The sequence below is a fragment of the Bos javanicus genome, chromosome 4, assembly GCF_032452875.1.
Source record: "Bos javanicus breed banteng chromosome 4, ARS-OSU_banteng_1.0, whole genome shotgun sequence".
Classification (NCBI taxonomy): Eukaryota; Metazoa; Chordata; class Mammalia; order Artiodactyla; family Bovidae; genus Bos; species Bos javanicus.
In genome coordinates, this window is record NC_083871.1 from 89,656,144 (window position 1) to 89,673,000 (window position 16,857).

Sequence of the window (16,857 nt, forward strand, 5' to 3'; positions counted from 1 at the left end):
AAAGATTCAAAAGTCCTCAATAGACTGTGGGCTAAAACCAAGAAGGATGAACATAAAACCTACTCTAAGGGACCAATAAGCAAACCAAGAACTATGTTCAGTACAGGATGACGAGACCAAGCTTGAAGTACACAGCAAGAAACTCATGCAAAAGTTAACCTGGACTTTAACTGGACCACAAACAAAATATAAATTAGTAGTATCATATAGCTAGATTAAAAGAGAAAGAAAACAAAACCAAGAATACAAACCAGTATCTACACAATAAAATTTTCAGGCAAGCAGGAGCACTGTCCAATTTTAGGGAATAAAGGTTTTCTCCATATTCCAAATTGGCCAACGTCTGCAGCCCTATTTCTAGCTTTGAGTACCAAACTTTGAGAAGAACATGGGTAAAATGGAATGCTTATTGAAGAGGAGAAATAAAGCAGTAAGAAACATGGGAAAGTACCAAAGGAAGTGTGGGCACCTGCTTGGAGAAATAAGGACTTAATGAATACTTGACAGATTACCTTCAAATGCAGTCTACTGATTTTATAGAAGAGGGAACACATGGACTCTAATTCTATTAATAGTAGGCAAAATGTGGCCCATGTTAAAATTGCAAGTAAGCAGATTTTGCCCCACTGTTAAGTACTGCATCTAATAAGTAAGAGATTTGTTACCTTACAATGTAAATCCCGTGGACAGAGGAGCCTGATGGGCTGCTGTCCGTGGGGTTGCACAGAGTTGTACATGACTGAAGTGACTTAGCAATGTAAACGGGTCCCCAGTCGCTGGGGAGTTTTAAGCCAAGGTTGGATGACCATAGTTAATGATGTGATATAAAAAGACTCTTATTATTCCAGCTAAAGACTTGTATTGGGTAAAAAATTGTAATAGCTAGCTCTAAAATTCTTTTCAAACCCAAGATACCATAAACTGCAGAGATTTTTCACAAGTTGTATTTATGATTAATGCTAAATTACTGAAAATTAAAATGTAGTAACTGAAAAATACTGGCAGATTCTTAAAAGTACATTTTCAGGTTTTTTAAATATTTAAATTTTTATTATGATCACTGTGAATGGTTCTGCTTACGAAAAACTAAACTTTAGCATAACCTTTATTCTGATTTTAAAATATCCACAAATACTGAAATATGAGTGAGACTATCCTATACAAAGACAGTTACAATTATAGGACATAGAAATTTAGCTAACCTTCTGCCACAGAAGAAGGAATCCACGATGTTTTATTAACCAGGGAATTTAGATTTTTTATTGGTCTCAAACTAGAGCAGTGTTTACATCTGAAATCAATAAAAGAAAAAATAATTTATTATAAGTAATTATTATAACTCATTTAATTATAAATCTTTGCTGTGCAAGCACACACAATTTAAAAAGTATATTATTAAACAAAAGAGCACTGCAATTTCTGTACTTTAATGTGCATATTACAAAAAATTATTAAAAAAATAAACTTCTTACAATACAAGCAATCAAAAAAGATAGTACAGTCAGAATATACATTGCTAAGCTGACAATGAGAAAGGTTCCAGGTGCAGGATATTAATTAATTTGGCTAATTTCCTTATTTGGTAAAGTGAAAAACTCTAAAGACTCTTTCGATTTATGGCTCTGAGAATACTATGTAATACCTAAGACCTTAAATTTATAAATATAGCCAATAGGAGATAGCATATTCAAAAGCAGAGACATTACTTTGCCAACTAAGGTCCATCTAGTCAGGGCTATGGTTTTTCCAGTGGTCATGTATGGATGTGAGAGTTGGACTGTTAAGAAGGCTGAGCGCCGAAGAATTGATGCTTTTGAACTGTGGTGTTGGAGAAGACTCTTGAGAGTCCCTTGGACTGCAAGGAGCCCTGGGATTTCTTTGGAAGGAATGATGCTAAAGCTGAAACTCCAGTACTTTGGCCACCTCATGCGAAGAGTTGATTCATTGGAAAAGACTCTGATGCTAGGAGGGATTGGGGGCAGGAGGAGAAGGGGACGACAGAGGATGAGATGGCTGAATGGCATCACCGACTCCATGGACATGCGTTTGAGTGAACTCCAGGAGTTGGTGACGGACAGGGAGGCCTGGCGTACTGGGATTCATGGTGTCACAAAAAGTTGGACACGCCTGAGCGACTGAACTGACCTGAACTGAAGTGAACTGACTTTTTATTATACATATTAATATTCAGGAGATGTTGATAAGAAAATACACTTGGATAAAAATATAAAATTAACATTTAAAAGGTTCATGCAGAATACTTTTCATTTGCAATCTAGGGAGGAACAGAGGATAACTATATTAAATATTATCTCCTTTCACTCTTCAAATACACTGAAGTGTTTTCTTTAACAGAAAAAGCTAACTGGGTGAGTTACCTTTAAAAATGGCTCTAATACTAAACTTTAGACATTGATAAAGTAAGTATACACATTAAAAATTAGAGTAACAAGCATAAATAAGAGAATTCATTACTTCCAAAGTAATGAAAGAGGAAAAAGGAGAAAAATAAGAACATTTTAATAAATTAATCCAATAGATGACTGGAGAAAAAAAATAAAGTAATAACAAAAAAGGGTGAGAAGGGAAACAACAATACTATGGTAAGCGTGGAGAAGGAAATAGCAACCCACTCCAGTATTCTTGCCTGGAGAATCTCATGGACAGAGGAGCCTGGCGGGCTACAGTCCATAGAGTCACAAGAGTTGGACATGACTTAGCAACTAAACCACTGCCACCACCACCAAGTGTGAAACAACATGAAATATAGTGTAGAAATAAAACCTAGATGTTTCAGTAATTAACTTATTTTAAAATCATCTACAAAAAACAACTAAAATCTATTGGTATTTATTTATGAGACCTACTAAAATATAATAACAAAGAAATATAAAAGCAATGGGATGAGAATAAGGTACAATATGCAATTACCAACCAAAAATGCTGATACAGTTATAAGAATATGAAAAAAAATAAACATTACAGCAAAAAATCATGATTATAGATGAAGTTATTACATAAGGATATATAGTACACTGAATTCACCAAGAAGATGAAATGCTGAACCTGAATGAATAAGCAAAAAAGACTCAAAACTTATAAAGTACACATTGACAGAATAAAACGCCACAAACCTACAATCACAGAGGACATTAACCACAGCCTCTAAGAAGGTACTATATAGTTAAAATCACAAAGGAAAGAAGGTTTGGATACAATTAATAAGCTTGTCTAATGGACATAACTAAACACTACTAAACATTAAACACAACTGTTAGAATACACATTCTTTTAAAAATCTATGTAGTATGTACAAATTATGAACAAACATATTCCTTGATAAAGCAAAGATGAATCATTATGAAATACATCAAGTTATTTGGTTAAAAAGTAATTAACTAAAATATAAATAAGAATGTAGCACATAAAATGAGTGTGTAAAAAATTTTAAACACACAGTGAAATAATTCATGGGCCAAAGAAATCATAATGGAAATTGTGAAACATTTAGAAATGACAAGAAAAATAGTATCTATCAAACCTTCGGTTAAAGCTATGGCTATTTTCTCAGGGGAAAATTATAGACTTCAATATAAATATTTAAACGTATACTAAAAAACAATGAATTAAGTAAGGCAAACATTCAATTTAAAACATTACATAAATGGAGTACTAACCTACAGAAAGTAAAGGAAAAAAGTAAAGAACAATAATAAACAAAATACAGACCATCAACAAAAACAAAAGCTAGTTGCTTTGGCAAAAAAGGCCAAGGGTTAAAAAGTTGCAAATAATATAAAGTGAATTCAAGAAGAGACAAAAAGAAGACTTAAGCACTATGAATAATTTTATGTCAATAAATTTAAACCTGAAAAACAAATGAAATACTATTCTAGAAAACTTTCATTACTAAAATAGATTCAAGGACAAACAAATTCTTAAAAGAGATGTGCAACTGCTAAAAAACTGAAGCAGTAGTTTCAGTTCTATTAAAAAAGTATCATATCCAGAAATCTAAGTAAAGTTTTATAAAAACTTTAAGGTCTTGTCAAACATTTTGGTAAATATGACTATATTAATATTGGAAAAATCTGTAAAATAAAAATAACCATAGAGTTAAAAAAGTATAGGGCAGACTAGAAGTTTCATGAGATGCATGTAACTGCATACAAAAGCTTGCAAAAATTCTTTCTACATCTCTTTGTAGAATTATTACAATCAGCTAAACACACACAGGACTTCCCTGATGACTCAGACAGTACAGAATCCGCCTGCAATGCAGGAGACATGGGTTCGATCCCTGGATTGGGAAGATCCCTTGGAGGAGGGCATGGCAATCCACTCTAGTATTCTTGCCTGGAGAATCCCTATGGACAGAGGAGTCTGGCAGGCTACAGTCCATGGGGGTCACAGAGTTAAACACAATTGAGTGAGTAAGCATATGGCACAAACACACACAAGAACCAAAACAGGGACCAATAATTCAATAGGAAAAACAAGTGAAAAATGTGTATATGGAATTCACAGAAGAGAAAACCTAAATAGCCAATAAACATGAGAGATGTTTAAACTCACAAAGACAACAGCTACTACTTGATGCTCATCAGTCTATCAAAATCACAAGTCAGACTAATAGCAAGAGCTAAGTGTCAAAGAGAATCCGAGGTAAACAAATTTTTACACATTGCTGATTCAACCATATGGCAATCCACTCCAGTATTCTTGCCTGGAGAATTCCATAGACAGAGGAATCTGGAGGGCTGTAGTCCATAGAGTCGCAAATGGTCAGCCACAACTGAAACAACTTAGCACGCACACATGCACGACTGGACCATAATCACTGGAAAAACAATCTGGCATTTTCCAATAATGCAGAAAATATTCTATAACCCAAGGCTTCACAAAGCAGAACCCTTTGACTGTTTGATCAGGTGGAAACACAGATATTACCTACACTGCCTCTTTCCAAACCTAGTAAGTAGCTCCTAATGTATTTTGATATCTTTTACCTTCTCACTGGCAACTCATTTATAACTCTGTGGCACAGAAATTCTGGAATTCAATTACTTACCTTTTACTAGGATGCAGCTCTGAACTTTCTCTGTAACAAGCATCTAAATTTTTAGAAAGCAAATGAATATTAGCCTTTGCTGCTGCTGCTAAGTCACTTCAGTCGTGTCCGACTCTGTTGGACCCCAGAGATGGCAGCCCACCAGGCTCCCCCATCCCTGGGATTCTCCAGGCAAGAACACTGGAGTGGGTTGCCATTTCCTTCTCCAATGCATGAAAGTGAAAAGTGAAAGTGAAGTCGCTCAGTTGTGTCCGACCCTCAGCGACCCCATGGACTGCAGCCCACCAGGCTCCTCCGTCCATGGGATTTTCTAGGCAAGAGTACTGGAGTGGGGTGCCATTGCCTTTAGGGCAGCCTTAAACCTAGCAGAGTACAGACACTCAATATTCATGCTATTCAAAGAAGAGACATATACCAAAAAAATCTATCACCTATAAACTGATACTCAATCACTGTCCACTGAATATAGTAACAACTGGGATAAAATAATAAACAAATAAATAAAATTAAAAATTCCCATGATTGAAAACATACCCATAGTGATGTATTTTTCCTTGTATAAGAAATGGAGCTGAAAGGTCAAGGATTTCCAGGTCTTCATGGCCAGATCTTACAGGAATTACACTATGAAACTTGTCTGAGAGTTTGCAGATTTCACTGAGTGTACCTCCTATTAAAAGGGAACAAATAACCCTTCAAATAGTACAAATATAAAGTAGACAAACTGGGGTATTAACTGTGCAACACCTTAAAGGCAGTAAAATACTAAAAGGATTGACAGAAAAAGACAACAAATGCCATGAATTTAACACACTTATACATTTATTGTTAAAAATAGCAATTTGTAAACTTAGGATCCTATTCATTGATTAACGAAACCACTGAGAAAAAATGCTGAGATATGAGCAAATAAAAGGGTTGTGAAATATGAACCATCATCTTTTAAAATTTATACAAATTGCTCTTTATGCCTGGAACACTTTGGTTCAAATGACCTAAAAAGAGGTAAATTTGAGAATGAAAAAAATGATGGGATTCCCATTAAGTTTTCTATATACTACTAATGTCTAGGCAAATTTAGTTTTGAGTTTGAAACGAATCTTTTCAGTTTTCAGTTCAGTTCAGTTGCTCAGTCGTGTCTGACTCTTTGCAACCCCATAGACTGCAGCACGCCAGGCCTCCCTGTCCATCACCAACTCCAGGAGTTCACTCAAACTCATGTCCACTGAGTTGGTGATGCCATCCAACCATCTTATCCTCTGTTGTCCCCTTCTCCTCCTGCCCTCAATCTTTCCCAGCATCAGGGTCTTTTCAAATGAGTCAGCTCTTTGCATCAGGTGGCCAAAGTATTGGAGTTTCAGCTTCAGCATCAGTCCTTCCAATAAACACTCAGGGCTGATCTCCTTTAGGATGGACTTATTAGATCTCCTTACAGTCCAAGGGACTCTCAAGAGTCTTCTCCAAGACCACAGTTCAAAAGCATCAATTCTTCGGCACACAGCATTCTTTATAGTCCAACTCTCACATCCATACATGACTACTGGAAAAACCATAGCCTTGACTAGATGGACTTTTGTTGGCGAAGTAATGTCTCTGCTTTTTAATATGCTGTCTATGTTGGTCATAACTTTCCTTCCAAGGAGCAAGCGTCTTTTAATTTCATGGCTGTATCACCATCTGCAGTGATTTTGGAGCCCCCAAAAGTAAAGTCTGCCACTGTTTCCACATCTATTTCCCATGAAGTGATGGGACCGGATGCCATGATCTTTGTTTTCTGAATGTTGAGCTTTAAGTCAACTTTTTCACTCTCTACTTTCACTTTCATCAAGAGGCTCTTTAGTTCTTCTTCACTTTCTGCCATAAGGGTGGTGTCATCTGCATATCTGAGGTTATTGATATTTCTCCCAGCAATCTTGATTTCAGCCTGTGCTTCATCCAGCCCAGCATTTCTCATGATGTACTCTGCATATAAGTTAAATAGGCAGGGTGACAAGATACAGCCTTGACAGACTCCTTTCCCTATTTGGAACCAGTCTGTTGTTCCATGTCCAGTTCTAACTGTTGCTTCTTGACCTGTATGCAGATTTCTCAAGAGGCAGGTCAGTTCAGTTCAGTTGCTCAGTCGTGTCCAACTCTTTGCAACCCCATGAACTGCAGCACACCAGGCCTCCCTATCCATTACCAACTGCTGGAGTCTATCCAAACCCATGTCCATTGAGTCAGTGATGCCATCCAACCATCTCATCCTCTGTCATCCCCTTCTCCTCCTGCCCTCAATCTTTCCCAGCATCAGGGTCTTTTCAAATGAGTCAGCTCTTCGCATCAGGTGGCCAAAGTATTGGAGTTTTAGCTTCAACATCAGGCCTTCCAATGAACACCCAGGACTGATCTCCTTTAGGAGGCAGGTCAGGTTGTCTGGTATTCCCATCTCTTTCACAGTTTATTGTGATCCTCACAATCAATGGCTTTGGCATAGTTAATAAAGCAGAAATAGATGTTTTTCTGGAATTCTCTTGTTTTTTTGATGATCCAGAGGATGTTGGCAATTTGATCTTTGGTTCCTCTGCCTTTTCTAAAACTGGCTTGAACATCTGGAAGTTCACAGTTCTTTTCAGTTTAACATTTAATTTAAATATATATGTGAACAGTTCAAGTAATTGAAATTCCTGTATAGGGTTCATTCATTTTTCCTATGAAAAATCATCACACCCAAATGTTATGACAGGAAGGGCACTAAAACCATCAGGTTGGCTGAGAAGAAATAGAATGTTCAATGGCATACCATTATTAGAAGGCAGCCTTATCTCTGATTACTCAAACCTACCAGTACCTTTTCTGGTATACTTTCACTTAGACTGATAATTCTTCCTCTCCAGGGAAAGAGAAGATGATTTATAAAAATAGTTTCGTGTATTTCCTAAAATTTGTGTAAAATTTATAATGTTGAAATTCAATTGTGAGGGGGAAGTATTTCTGGCATAGTGGAGTAAGAACATTCAAAAATACACAGCTCTATAACAGCAAAAAGAACGTTGGCAAAAATTATCAAATTCAACTTTTTCAGAACTCTAGAAATTACAGTAAAGAAACTGCCTGCAATGTGGGAGACCTGGGTTCGATCCCTGGGTTGGGAAGATCTCCAGGCGGAGTGCATGGCAATCCACTCCAGTATTCTTGCCTGGAGAATTCCAACCACAGAGGAGCCTGGTGTCTATCAGTCCATGCGGTCACAAAGAGTCGGACACGACTGAGTGACTAAGCACAGAAACCAACCGAAGGTTTGCAACAATTCAAGGGGTGGTCATTCAAAAATAGTGGATAAATCTTGGTGAGAACAGCAAGTTTTGTGGCGTTTTAACTTGTCCGGCTCCTATACCTCTTTTCTCAGACCTGTAATAGCAGGATCTAACTACAGTTAGATCCTAGCCTAGGCCTGGAGTTATAATACTCAGAAATATGGTAAAATAAAAATAGCCTGGCTGGCTACAGTCCATAGGGTTGCAAACAAAGTCAGTTACACATCAGGTTTACTACTCCAGGTGTTGAAGTTACATAGATTAAAATTACATGTATTCTGACCTCAGGGAACTTTAAAATTCTAATAAAGACAACAAATCTATAAACAGACAGATAAGGCACAAATATAAGAAGAAAATGCCCTACTAGAAGTTCATATGGTATGTAATAAGAACGACTCAAATCTGCCTGATGAATCAGAAAAATGCCTGATGCATGTAGGTGTTCATTAAATATTATATGTGAATTGCTGGAGAATTGCTGCATTTACTTCTGAAGAAGTATTAGAGCAGAATTTCCCAGGAAAGCGGCAATGGATTGGCAAAGAGGTACAGAGAAATACACTAGGTTTAAGATGTATCAGCAGTTTAGTACGCCTACAGGGTGGGATGGGAATTGAGGTAGGAGATGAGATTGAAAGTTTGAGGGATAACTGGTAATTAAAGATAGAAGCGGGAGCTACGGGGACTTCTCTGTTAAGCTTCCTTTGGACCTTCAAGGCCAACTTGGCTAAGAACAGAATTCCGTGGGAGGCAGCAAAGCACAGAAGGACCCGAAGGTGTATTTGTCATCCTCTTGGCTCTACAAGGACAGTTCTAATACAGTCTGATAGGATCATGGCTTTATTTTATTTTTAGGGCATATAAATAGTCTTACTCCATTTGTGTGTGTGTGTGTATGTCTTTGTTTTATGTCTATCTCCTGGTACAGGTAAAAATACTGTAAGTTGTCACATTTCACTCATAAAAGTGGCCAAGTTTTTTAAAGCTCTAGTATATCATAATGATGAGGGTAGGGGAACAGATAATTTCATATGCTACTAAAGCATATGCACACTACGATAAGTTTCCTAGAGAGAAACTGGGTAACATTTACTTAATTCTTTGTGCCCCCATAATTACACTTCATCCAGGGGGAGATAAAGTTTATCACAGAGTTACTATGTCAAGAAACAGGAAGTAACTCAGTTTCACTAGTCACTATACTGGGAACCACTATTCCGTGGTTGTTTTCTCATGTATAAAACAGCTTATAATAGTACCAACTTCACAGGATTATTGTGATTATTAAATCAGTTAAGATGTAGAAATTAGTTAGAATAGTTTCCTATATGCTATAATGTATTAAAACAAGAAATGTTCATGAACACACCACCAATGTTTATACACATATGTATTCACACATATATATATAATTATTTTTTAAAAGATTATGAATTACTTTTATAAACAGAAAAACATCAGTAATAAAAATGATCATCATCCATTGTAATTAAGATCAGTTCATTTACAAAATGGAACGAAAGTTTTCTCTATTGCAAATTAGAGGTGGTCTTCTTTTATTATGTATTGTTATATAAATATTAGATAAAAATAAGACAAAAGTATAAAAGAAATGAAAAAACAAATTTGACTTAAAGCTTCATTCTTTTAAAATACTGTATGTCAAGTTATCTTTACTTGAGTTAAGGATTCCTTCCTTGATTTAGCTGTCAATAGATGACTTTCACTGTATTTTTATGAAACAAGAGTGACATCCAGAGGCCAAGTCAACAGCAACAATATATAATAAACAGCTTCTTGATTATTATTCAGCTCAAAAATCACACTGGATCTCATTAAGATTGCATGTAGGACTCTAACAAGATGAACAAATGCAAACACTTAAGTTTAATGTATAATTTCAAAATGTCATTCAGTTAAACTTAGATATGTATATGTGTACGTATATAGTTGAATCTGTTACATATATTATATTATATAAAATTTAAAGCAACAATATTTTGATTTTATATGTTCAAGGTTGCCCCTAAAATAAATTTAACAATAATTAATCAGAGAAAGTCAGAAGAAAAAGCTGTATGTTAATAAAACGGTAAAAACATCATACCTTCTATCAAAATTAGACAGTCATTTGAAAGTGGAAGAATACCATTATTTTTCACAAAATGAATAGCTACTTTTCGTTCTCCTTGATCTTTAGTGGTCCAGACCTTTGAATTATATAAGGATGTATTTTGTATCGTGGTATCTGGGGTTTTGCTTGTACCCTCTTGCAAAATCTTATCCAAATCAATCTCATGTGGCACTTCTTGCCTAAAATCATCAACAATGGAATAACACAAAAACAACTGGTATAAGCTTAGAAAGTCAAATTTAACAAATTATCCAATTAAAAGAACATTTATATGCTTATGAATCATCTACTTATTTTAAAATATTGAGATAATTCACTCTGCAGATTAAAGGACTCATTCAATAGAAAGATATTTGATGACATTTCATGGTTAATTCGGAGAAGGCAATGGCCACCCACTCCAGTACTCTTGCCTGGAAAATCCCATGGACAGAGGAGCCTGGTGGGCTGCAGTCCATGGGGTCGCAAAGAGTTGGACACGACTGAGCGACTTCACTTTCACTTTTCCCTTTCATGCATTGGAGAAGGAAATGGCAACCCACTCCAGTGTTCTTGCCTGGAGAATCCCAGGGATGGGGGAGCCTGGTGGGCTGCCGTCTATGGGGTCGCACAGAGTCGGACAGGACTGAAGTAACTTAGCAGCAGCATGGTTAATTAGATCCATATAATAATTACATTAACAACCAGCAATTTCCTTGCCTGGCTCTGTGATACCAAGATTATGTATAATTATTTCTTCACCAAATTGTTCTCCTCTGTAAGGAATGGAAACCTCCCAGTAGGAACCCTATCTTCACTCCAGCTAAACATTCACTTATTATTTAAGTAATTTCACTTTCATAGGGTACCTATCTTATAGACCAGTATTTATTTTGATTCCTTTTAATCTAGAATATATTTTTTTAAATCATATGGCAAAATATGATACAGTAGAAATTACATAATCTGGAATCAAAAGGTCTATTTCCTTTCTTGGTTCTGTCACCAATCAAGTGTGTAACTTTAGGTAAAATCTCTTTAACCTTACTAAATGTTCTACTTTTTTGTGTTGTATTTAATATTTATCTAATTTTACAGCTATGATTGGTCTTTGTTGCTGCACATGGGCTTTCTCTAGTTGTGGGGAGTGGGGGCTACTCTTTGTTGGAGTACATGGGCTTCTCAGGAGATTGCCTCGTGGCTCACCTGGTAAAGAATCCGCCTGCAATGAGGGAGACCTGGGTTTGATCCCTGAGTTAGGAAGATCCCCTGGAGAAGGGAACGGATACTCACTCCAGTATTCTGGCCTGCAGAATTCCATGGACTGTATAGTCCATGGGTCACAAAGAGTTGGACACAACTGAGCAACTTTCACTTCACTATGGGCTTCTCACTGAGGTGGCTTCTCTTGCTGAGGAACACAGGCTCTAAGTTGCACAGGCTTCAGTAGTTGTACATGGGCTCAGTACTTGGGGCTTGTGGGCTCCAGAGTATAGGCTCAGTAGTTGTGGTACACAGGCCGAGCTGCCCTGAGGCATGTGGCTACCTCCCAGGCCAGGGGTCAAACCAGTGTCCCTTGCATTACAAGGCAGATTCTTAACCACTGGACTACCAGGAAAGCCCCAAACCTCTTAACCTGTCTGAAATGTTTTCCTCATTTGTTTAAAAAAGGATCATACAGGGTGGCTTTGTTTGGTAAAGTTATATAATTTTACAGAATTTTACCAACTATAATTTGATAATACTTAAAGATCTAAAATCTATACTCATATTCTAACTATTATTTCAAGCCCAAATAGATAAAAAACAATCCCTTGTTTTACAGAAGGAGATCTGATGATTAAAAATTTCCACAAACAGTACTATACCTACATTTCAGAGGGGAAACCATATGTATATTAGTGCACAGAGCACACACACAACATGTCCGAATGACGATGTATATACATGTATTTGTTACATACATAGAGAGAAGATAGTCAAATTGCATAAATAGAGGAAGAGGGATTAAAAATAATTTTCAGAATATGTCTTGAGCCATAATAAGTACATATATATTCTAATGTTCTATATACTTACTCATTTATATAAAAATTGATGCTTAGAATAAAGATTTTCAGAAACTGAGAAATCCTCAATTATTAACAAAAATTCAAATTATGTTCACTGTATTATAGTTATTAAGCAGGACAGGAATATTTCCAACGAGGTAACAATTAGGAATTTCAACTAACCAGAAATCTTATCTATTTAAGAATTTTAGTTAATAATGGTTTACTTTCAAGATTTTTTTGTTACAAATGAGAAAGCCTGCTTAAATATTTTCATAGTCTGTTACTTGTTTGCATGTATGAGAGCTACTAAATTGAATTTCAGATCTAAAAATAGCACCTACTTTTTTTTACTATTATGAAGAAATATCAAAAGGATTTATCTTTAAGGAATTAGTGTTTTCTCTTAAAAAGATTACCATTCTTTCAAAATACAATAGATTTAAACCATAACTGATTCACTTCCAGGACTTAAACTTATACATAAGAAAATATATATACACAAATTTATGAAATGAAAACTTCGGTTTTATTACAGAAAATACTTACAGTAAATGACATTTTGGACAATAAAGTTTGACAGACTGAAAGAGTCTTCTGGGCTTATATGATCTCAGTTTTGCTCGGATACGATATTGTTGAGGAGCGTTTTGTTTCAAAATAGCACACAGTGGGGTTTTCTCCAAATATTGATGATCTGTAAGTACTATGAAGAATTTTTGGATTAAGTTAGATAAATCTATAAGGATATCAATATATTCATGATAAGAATCTCCATTAAAAAATATACAATAAAATCTAAGTTGTATTAACTGTCAACCTTGGTAACATTTTGCCACATCATCTCTGTCATTTTCTATGTCTCTGTTTATATATATATGTATATATATAAATCTTACAGATACATGATTCACATATACATATATTCACATATTTATATATATATGAATCATTTGATAGTAATTTCCAAACATTATACCCCTTAACCCCTAACTACTTCCGTGTGTATTTTACAAGAACAAGAAATTTCATTAATATATTATAATGCAATTTTCAACATCAAAACACTTACCAATGATTATCACTGAATCAACAGATGTTCAAATTTCTCCAACTAGCCCCATAATGCTCCTTTTTTTTTTTAAATTTTATTTTATTTTAAAACTTTACATAATTATATTAGTTTTGCCAAATATCAAAATGAATCCACCACAGGTATACATGTGTTCCTATTCAGCATTTTATTTTCAGGTCCAGGATCTAATCCTGAACAATGCATTGCATTCATTTCTTCCGTCTCTTTGGAGTCCTTCAGTGTAGAATAAGTTCCTAAGATTTTCTTCGTCTTTCAAGACGTTGATATACTGAGAATTTGAGGCTGCTTATTTGGGTGGGTCTGGTTTTTATCATGATCAGACACCAATTATGCATTGCTGGTAGGAATACTACCATGTAAGTGATCCTGTGGCCCTCAGAGCACATGAAGAGCACACGAAGAGGCACGTGGTGTCAGTGTTTTCATTCCTGGGGATGTGAACTTTGCTCAGCTCATTAAGGTGGTGTTCAGTAGGTTTCTCCACTATAACCTTATTATTTCCCCCTCCATAATTAATAAGAAAGCATTTGATAAAATATAAATATCCCAATTTCATCAAATGTTTAGAATCCTGCTAGCTTAGGATCCACCAATGATTGGCAACTTAATAAATTATCATGATTAAAAATGGTGACTTTTTCCCTAACTTGATTATTTCTTTTATGTTTATCAGCTTCCATTCTATTTGAAATAACAATTTTCTATTCAACCTCATTTATTTGTTTTCTTATTTCTTTACTCTCCATATGGACTAATAGATTCCTACTTTACTCAAGCAGTACTATCTCATCACTAGTAATTTTAATTTTGACACTTAAATTGTACCAGATTTGACACCCTGTCACCATTAACCTGGGGACTTCTCTACTTTATGGCACAATAAGATGTTCCAGAATCATCTTACAATTCTCCTTCCCAATTCTGTAATATGTTATTTCTCCAAGAAGCCCTGGTTTGGGATATTATTTATAAACTAAGATCTGAACACTGCTGCTGCAGCTGCTGCTGCTAAGTCACTTCAGTCGTGTCCGACTCTGTGCAAACCCATAGATGGCAGCCTACCAGGCTCTGCCATCCCTGGGATTTTCCAGGCAAGAACAGTGGAGTGGATTGCCATTTCCTTCTCCAATGCGTGAAAATGAAAAGTGAAAGTAAAGTCGCTCAGTTGTGTGTGACTCTTCGCGACCCCATGGACTGCAGCCTACCAGGCTCCTATGTCCATGGGATTCTCCAGGCAAGAGTACTGGAGTGGGGTGCCATCGCCTTCTCCGAGAGTCTGAACACTAGGTGTGCTCATTGCTACTGGATGTCATTGTTTCCGTTTCCTTTTATCAACAGAGCTGGGGCACATATGCATATGTTTACACCTATACTTACACATATGAGCCTGCATGTGTATGAATATATACATGAGTGAATACATATATACAAACACACACATATATCTATTTCTTTATCTGTCTCTAACACCATGAGTGCATATTAACACCTCCAAATCTAATACAATACCATAAGCTTCTTTCTTCTAGCCCTCTGCCATTTCATAGTTATACATCCTTTCTCCAGTTATGAAAAACTTATGTTTTTATAATAGTATATTACAGAATTTTAATATATTGTGCATATACATATTTTCTTAATTGTTCTATTTCACCTTAGCTGAAGTAACAGAAGATGGGTATCTGATGAATTGATTATCATTGCTAACATTAAAATTTGGGGGAATATTTTAAGGAGCTCCTTTTTGGGTATACCACTAAATACATAGTGTGGATTGATTAAAACTAATAGTATATAAGATATTTTATACTCTCTGCTATGCAGTGGGGCTTATTTTTATAAATATGTCTTTATATGTCTAAATTTATCTATAAAATTTATAGATAAATGATATAAATATATACACTCAATTTAAAAACATATATCTTTCTGGGTTCCATTTTATGCCAGTTAGGATGAGGTAGAGGATTAAAAGATAAATATGGGTATGTTTTTGTTCTCATGGATATACACTCTCAATATTAGATAGTGCTAAGTGAAAATCGCTCAGTCGTGTCTGACTCTTTGAGACCCCATGGACCATACAGTCCATGGAGTTCTCCAGGCCAGAATACTGGAGTGGGTAGCCGTTCCCTTCTCCAGGGATCTTCCCAACCCAGGGATCGAACCCAGGTCTCCCACATTGCAGGCGGATTCTTTACCATCTGAGCCACAAGGGAAGCCCAATGATGAGTTCCCTGATAAATATAAAGACAGACTTCATTATGCTTACTATTGTGTCTCAATTTCAAAGATGAAAATGGTCTTACTTGTAGCTGATAGTTGTTGACATCTTTCAACTTCATATAATGATACTGATCCAGAGCCTATTAGGAAAAAGGAGAGAATTATATTTTAAAATCCATTAAAAGCTCAATGTGGCAATGAAAACTATAAAACATTACTGAGAGAAACTGAAGAAAAGCTAAGTCAATGGAGAAATTTGTTTATAGATTCATGTCATTTGTTCATGGAATGGAAAGTTCAATATTGTTAATAACTGATATTCTTCCCAATTGATTTGTAGATTCAATGCAATCTTAATCAAAATTGCATAGGCTTTATTATAGAGACAAGTGGATTCCATCAATTAAGTGAAAATGGCAGGGAATTTAAAATCTAAACATTTTAAATTTGTTTAGAATCCTAAACAAATACTGAACTGTAGATAATGATATTCATTCACTGAAGTATTTAGAAGGTGTACTTACATCTGCAAATTACTTTGAAATGCATCAAAAACTAAAATGAATTGATGGATTAAAAAAGATAAAAGACACAGCAAAAAGAGTAAAAGGTTAACGGAGAAACTGATGGTGGGAATATGAATGTTGACTGAACAACTGTTTCAACTTTTCTATATGTTTGAAAGTTTTTTTAATGTTGAAAAAGTACACTGTGATGGAAATAAGGGATAGGTAGATAAAATAATAAATTAACTAAATTTAATAGGATGACTTGATGAATGCCATAAAATATAATTTTACTTAAACCAAAGAGCAAAAATAGTGATCACAGCAATACATTTTAGTAATGCTTTCTAAAATGAAGAATTCAAGACTTAAAAAAAAAGTATTCACATTTTGCACTTACATGAGCTTACCACATTCTATTACATATAATAGTATGTTACATTTTTATAATTTATTATATGAAACATCATATACAAACATATGGATTACTTGTCC

At 35.3% G+C, this 16,857-nt stretch overlaps 1 protein-coding gene across 11 annotated transcripts in view; it reads right to left on the reverse strand.

Annotated features, from left to right (window-relative positions):
- POT1 (protection of telomeres 1) overlaps positions 1 to 16,857 on the reverse strand; it is a 98,026-nt gene that overhangs the window by 6,081 nt on the left and 75,088 nt on the right. For all 11 annotated transcript variants that reach the window (XM_061414590.1, XM_061414592.1, XM_061414587.1 and 8 more), the window contains 5 exons: positions 15,940 to 15,996; positions 13,084 to 13,240; positions 10,478 to 10,683; positions 5,606 to 5,741; positions 1,203 to 1,291 (listed from right to left, as the gene is read on the reverse strand). In XM_061414590.1, coding sequence (XP_061270574.1) covers positions 1,203 to 1,291; positions 5,606 to 5,741; positions 10,478 to 10,683; positions 13,084 to 13,240; positions 15,940 to 15,996 — 645 coding nt within the window. The remainder of the gene's footprint in view (positions 1 to 1,202; positions 1,292 to 5,605; positions 5,742 to 10,477; positions 10,684 to 13,083; positions 13,241 to 15,939; positions 15,997 to 16,857) is intronic.